At 39.7% G+C, this 6553-nt stretch overlaps 1 protein-coding gene across 1 annotated transcript in view; it reads left to right on the forward strand.

Moving 5' to 3' along the window:
• The window catches only part of LOC108798678 (enoyl-CoA delta isomerase 3, peroxisomal-like), a 27728-nt gene that overhangs the window by 17963 nt on the left and 3212 nt on the right, over positions 1–6553 (forward strand). Inside the window, exons 6-7 of the mRNA XM_018570451.1 lie at positions 1417–1537; positions 5156–5245. Coding sequence (XP_018425953.1) covers positions 1417–1537; positions 5156–5245 — 211 coding nt within the window. The remainder of the gene's footprint in view (positions 1–1416; positions 1538–5155; positions 5246–6553) is intronic.

The following is a 6553-nucleotide window of genomic DNA, read 5'->3' on the forward strand; positions in this document are numbered from 1 at the left end:
CGGGTACGTTATTGGGGGGACACCCTGGCAAAGCACCTTGTCCCCATGTTGATAAAGACAAGGGCCTTTCCCCACAACTATTGTGGGGGTCTCCTGGGAAGGACAAATCAGAATCTGGAAGCCCCATTTATGAGTAGTGAGGGAAAGAAGAAGAATAAAGGAAGCCCCCAGATGCTGCCCCCCACGTGAATAAGTAAGGGGTACATAGTTTTAAACATAGTTTTAAATCCCATGTTGCACATCCATTGTCAATCACATCGTCCAGCTATGCAGATTCTCATCCATGACAATAAATTAGGTTTAACAGCATTGATCTATACTCCTGCCTGGTGCCCCGTTCAAACAAGCCCAGTCCACTGCAGTGTGTCACATCGCACATTAAGGTGCACAATGTATATCACAGATGATTTTTTTTTAAAAGGTTGGTATTCGTGCCTGTGGATACCACCTTTCCCCCAACTATAAAAGCAATTAAACTAAGTGACAGCTGCAGTGAAAGACCAACAGATGACTGGACCTCTGGACCTCAGTAAAATTGAATTGTTATATTTCTTTCTGTGAAGAAGCACTTACTGTTTATAATCATGCATCTAACACATCTTGGGAAACACTGAGAATTATTTTTAAGGTAGGGAGGGCCAGTGGCGTAACAACCGGGGGTGCGGACTGGGGAGGGCACTGATAACTGATTTTGGGTCTCTGGTTTAGAAGATCAGCTAATTTGTATATTTGCGGCCCTCGAGTTCAGAAATTGAGAGTGAACTGTTCATAGATCATCATACCTCCCTTCTCCATCTCATATGGCGGGACTGTCCCTCATTTGGAACCAAATCCATCTCTCCCTTTTTCCTCCTCAGTCGTCCCTCTTTTGGTCTGTATAGGGCTGCAACCAACGAATCGATTAATCAAAAAAATTATCGGACAACTAATCGATTATGAAAATAATCGTTGGCTGCAGCCCTAAAACTGTATTATTTACTAACAAAAGTGTTATTCTGCACTAAATCAATCATGTCTGAATTATTTTGTTTGTTATGGTCCACATAACTGGGAGCTTAGAAGGGGGGTGTCCTGCCTAAATACCTAAATAAAAGTAAAGTTGCTTAAGGTGTCCCTGTTTTTTATCTTAGAAAGGTGGACGGTATGGGTTATACTTGAAGATCTAAAAAGTTGCCCATAATGACCATTTAGAGATTACACTGGTGTTGTATGGCTAGCTTACATCTAAACAGTACTTATCAAATTTCATTATTACATTTGAGATTGTTTCTTTTTGTTTGTTAGAGATACTAGTATGAAAAAAGAGTCAAATGTAAGCGGCTGCAAAATTAGAATAAAACATTCACTTCATTCTAGACATGACATTGCCACTAATGCACATACCGAAAAAATACTACCCGCTCACTCTTTATTCAGGAATTTTGTGTGTAACTTCATTGACTTTCCAAAGCCACTTGTAGCCATGGTGAATGGACCTGCTATTGGTATTGGTACAACTATTCTTGGCTTATGTGACCTCGTGTATGCATCTGACAGGGTAAGTAACTTCTGTTATGTATTAATTATTATATGTAAATATGTATTGAAAATAATATTTTTGTCTGATGTCACAGCTAGTTTTAATGTGCTTATAGAATTATATAAACAGTAAAAAATCTCATAATCAAGGCTACTGTTTTTTTTTCTAAGGATAAGCACACTTTTCACCCAAATGTCCAATCACCCTCCCTATTACCCCTATATATAATAACACCAACCTCAAATAACACAATAGCAGAGGTTGTGACATATGCCAGGTCTGGAATTACTTACACATGTGCAGCTATTTACTATATTTTTTTGAAGGCTTAAGTGGCCATACACCTTTCGTTGTGCAATGCTTGTAAGGTGATTAAAGGTTTGTACGACCTGCCCATCATGGACAAGCAGATCGTACTTGCGATCCTCTGAGGGGAGGGCTTGCAGATGATTGCAACGGTACGCGGGCAGTGTGCGCTTGCGCACCTCTGGTCCTGCAGCTTTCGTCTTGCGACCACGCTACCAACCCGCCGAAAATCGTACGATTTTCAGTGGGTTTTCTAGCGTGCTCGTTATATGAAAATCGTACGACTGTACAGTAAATGCGGTCGTACGCTGCCCATCAACCTTAAGATTATCGTACGATCGCAGGATCACCCGAGATTATTGTACGATAATCGTCAGGTGTATGGGCACCTTTACATGGAAATCGGATCTTTATTGAAGTCTATAGTACAAAGCTGGACATGTACAAGGCAGCTCCTGAAAACTGGTGCATGAATTTACATAAGCTGCAGCATCAGTGCTCTGCTATTATCTGATCTGAAGTAAATTATATTGTATACAGGGATTATGATCAGGAGGGCAAGTGGGGGCATTTGAATGATCATTCGGACGATTAGTGAATAAAAGGTGCACGTATCCATTCGTAACAAACAAATGAAGGCTGTGCGACATTTGCGACAAGCTGACATTGCAAAAAAACTATTTTGTGCATAATTCTGCATTTGGATCTAAAATAACCTGAATAAATCAAATAATGCTCAATTAAGCTTCTTTAACCTGCTGGTAAAACCACAGGTTCACTTTAATGAAATTGTCAAATCTCTTTGAAGTACTACTAAAATCTGCTGGGGTCATGGTAACAGCCCTTGTCTTCCATTCATATTTAACTTTTATCCTCGTATGTATATTGATCTCACATAAACGACTAATTCATGGAAATAGGAGGTTCATAGAGAAAAGAGAAGCTCACCTATTCAATGAGTGGTGTTAGAGCAGAGGTCAGTGTGGGAAAATGACTACTAGCTGAACTTACTTCAAGAACTGTAGTTTGGATCAGTTGTCCTTGAAAGTGAATCTAAACCCAGTAGACAAATTTTTTTAATATAAGCATTTGATAACTGTGCATAGGCATTAGTATTTTACACAGCCCAAATAACTTTTTAGAAGTTATTATATAGTGGTCATGTGATTTTTTCCTATACCTATACACCTCACTGTCGGACAGAAATGCTGAGATCACTGTCACTGTCAGGGAGGTTCAGTTTCTTATCCGCATGGCCCCAAGGAGCTGATTGGCAAATAGATGATGAATGCTCAGGTGGTACCTACAAACACTCACAATGCTGGAGCCACCCAACTGTAGCGATCAAATAAGGCGGTGTACAAATATATAAACACATAAATATATAGTTATATTTATGTGCGTAGTGAAAATTGGATCGTCAGAAAATATCCAGGCAACCTCAGTTCTTTTCCAGAGAGTAGCATTTAATTGGATCGAAGAAACAGATGAACAGAAACAGTCCGACAGAGTAATAATCGAAATCAAATATCTAGACCTCAGATGACAAAGGTTCCATAAGGACCCACTCCACCCAGCATATATCTCCAATCTCTATATGCACCTATGTGCCTCTCTTCATGACTCTGATCTTTCCTAGCCACTGTAGGCTCTGAATTCATATACAGTTTAGTGCCATTTACTAACACTGAAAGGATTTCTCATTGGCTGGTCTAATTACCCCTTTGATGTTAGTTAACTAAACAGGTTTTGACATAATTCCCTACAGCTGTTCCTTTGTGTACAATCAACACCCTGAAAACAGGATGGTCAGCTGCTCAATAAACTTACACAATAAAAACCTAGTTAGTTTTAAATAACATCAGCAAAAATAATTTCCTGCAATACATAAGCATACACCCTAAATATACCCCTAATATATCTACTTCAATCATAATTTACAACACCAACATGCAAAAGAAAACTGGTCAAGTGAAGACTGCTGATACTCACAATGATGAAGTCACCCAGAAGGCAAAGGAAAAGTGGTTAAGTAAAGGCTGCTGCCACTCACAATGCTGGAGATGCCCCACAGGCAGATGAAGGGTGTCACATGGGGTGGCTTCAGAAGCAGAAAATATAGATTGAACAGCTTCAATTAGGGGAAGGACTGGGGCATGCGCAGTAAGAGTTGCAACCCAGAAGATGGAAGATCAGATGAAATAGCATTGCCACTCTGATCCTGATATGTCCCCTCCTTCTCTATTGAAACAGGTAGTTATCTAAAAAGGTAAGCGCAACACGTAAAAATGTTCAACGCGCAAGAGCTAATAAATTAAGAACCAATGACCCTTACAAACTTTTTGGATTGACTGACCCCTTAGGAACCCCCACCCCGAGTGCAGCCCACCATGTAATATACTTAGCTGCCTTCCTGCTCCTGCAGTCTTCACTGTGGTTGGGTTGTACTCATAGCAGCCTCCAGCTATCCAGTGAAGTACAGCCCATCACTATTAATGAATGGGGCCACTACATCCTTGCACAATAAGAAGAGGACCTGGCTGGGACATTTTCCTTGCCTGCCCAGTCAGGACCGCACAGTGAAGATTATGAGAACGAGCAGGAAGGGCTGCACTCAGGGGTGTGGGGAGTTGACATAAATGTATTTTTAAGACAAAATTTAAAAAAAAACGTTCAAATGTATACAGACAACATAGTCGGCCCAGCAAAGTCTTCTGTTATTCATTCAGACATTTCTAGCTGTACTACGTCAGACAACTGCATTGCTGAAAATCTTGTTCTTGACTGTCTGGTAGTCTGGGAACACTAGTCACTTATTCACGTGCTAATGCAGACCAGTTGTCCCCAATTCTGTCTTCTGCATTGAGAGAAGTTGCACAGCACAATGTCATGTAACCCTCAAATAGAACTGCCAGTGAGACATACAGAAGAAAATATACATTCTGTGGAATTAAGTGTGCTAAATCATGTTGTCATGAACTGACTACATAAAATTAAGTTGGCTCTGTAGACAGCTAGCTTGTATTAAAATTAGGCAAAGTATTCTTCCTAAAATGGAACTATAACCGCCTATGTCTTACAGCGAAGGAAGGAGCCATCTTAGCTTCTATATGGGTTGCAGTTGCCATGGTGCTGCACATGTGATCAGCTATGACACCAGCCATTTGAAGGCTTGAAATCTTGTTTGAGAGCTGAAATAAGCACACTGGCAACCTCAAAAGTAACTGTTCTGGGAGACATACATTGTAGGGTAAAGTTCCTCTTTAAGCTGTTTTCAAACAGTAAATATTTGACCTGTAAGAATATTTCAGATCCCTGTTGTATTTATAGGCTACATTCAACACACCATTTAGCAAGCTTGGCCAACATCCAGAAGCATGCTCTTCTTATACCTTCCCAAGAATAATGGGCTCATCAAAGGTAAGTCACTAGTAAAACAAATATAAAAGATACTTCTGTTAGAACATGTGTCATTATTCAAAACATAAACATTTTCATGTACGAAGTATCCTTCACACTAAAATGTTGAACTTGGCAGTACCTGCTTTTAGTTGCCTGAAAGTCATTGCCAGTCATATGGTCTCAGACCTTTTGCTGCCACATACAAACCTAAATTTCCCTGTTATCCCCCATGATTACCCAATCATCACTTATCCCCAGAGGTGGGAACCCTCAGGCTTTGACCTGAAGTTTTTGGATCTTCAGTAAGCCTGGCAGACCTAGGGGGATTTTGTAGGTGCTAGTCGTTCACCATTTCCTTCTTTAAAAAAAAAGAGCTTTAGGCAATATAATGAAACACATGCATTATTTATATTACAGTATTAAATTACAATATGTCCTATGTGGCAATTTTTAGCATTTTGCTTAAAATTAAACCTTTAGATATATACAGAGAGCAAAGCCTTCCTATTGAGAAATTCAGTTTTTCCTTTTAGACATTGTTTTAGTGCACCATCCCTCCCTAACTCTCTTTTGCTTGCAATCTGGCGATTCTTGAATGTACATGTTGGTGATGCTGCAGCGTCTACCTCAACATTCGATGTCAAAAATTCCAGTGCTAAGATGTTTCTTACAGCCACCTATCTCTTCAAACCTGCCTTGGAATTTTGAACGTAATTGGTGATGCAGGAAGAAAAGAGAGAGCAAGTTATGAACGTAATTGGTGATGCAGGAAGGAGAGAGAGCAAGTTATAAGGCAAAGGATTCAGGAATTACATTCCTACTGCCCACCCATTAACCCTCTGTGAAATGATCAGTGTTTACTCTGCACTGGATTAAATTATGGTAATCTGGGTTAATTTTCTGACTTTAGAGGAACAGTTGCTGTGTTTTTACTTGCTAACAATATTAGCTTATTCAATGCTTTAACGTGTTGCCTAGGGGGGCTTTTTGATTATTAAAAAAAAAGGCTACTGTAAAGAAATCTACATGCGTAGGCTACCATTTTTTGTGGCTCATAGTCTAATTTTATATAGTAAACTCAGACATTATTGACATAGCTTAGCAGAATGTACATTTAAATTCAAGGAGTGAGCCCTAGAGCATTTTTGTACCATGAAAGCCTTTTAGAACGCATTAAAAAAAGTCTACCAGATGAATAAGCTTCATGTCACACTGGGTCCCATTCATATCTGTGCAGGGTTTTATAAATAAAATAAAATGTTTATTTTTGTCAGTGCTGGCTGTAGTGCCACCCCAGGCTGAAGCCCAATTTAGGGGTGTTGCTAG

The sequence above is a fragment of the Nanorana parkeri genome, unplaced genomic scaffold (assembly GCF_000935625.1).
Source record: "Nanorana parkeri isolate BGI_ZX_2015 unplaced genomic scaffold, ASM93562v1 scaffold1534, whole genome shotgun sequence".
In the NCBI taxonomy this organism is placed as follows: Eukaryota; Metazoa; Chordata; class Amphibia; order Anura; family Dicroglossidae; genus Nanorana; species Nanorana parkeri.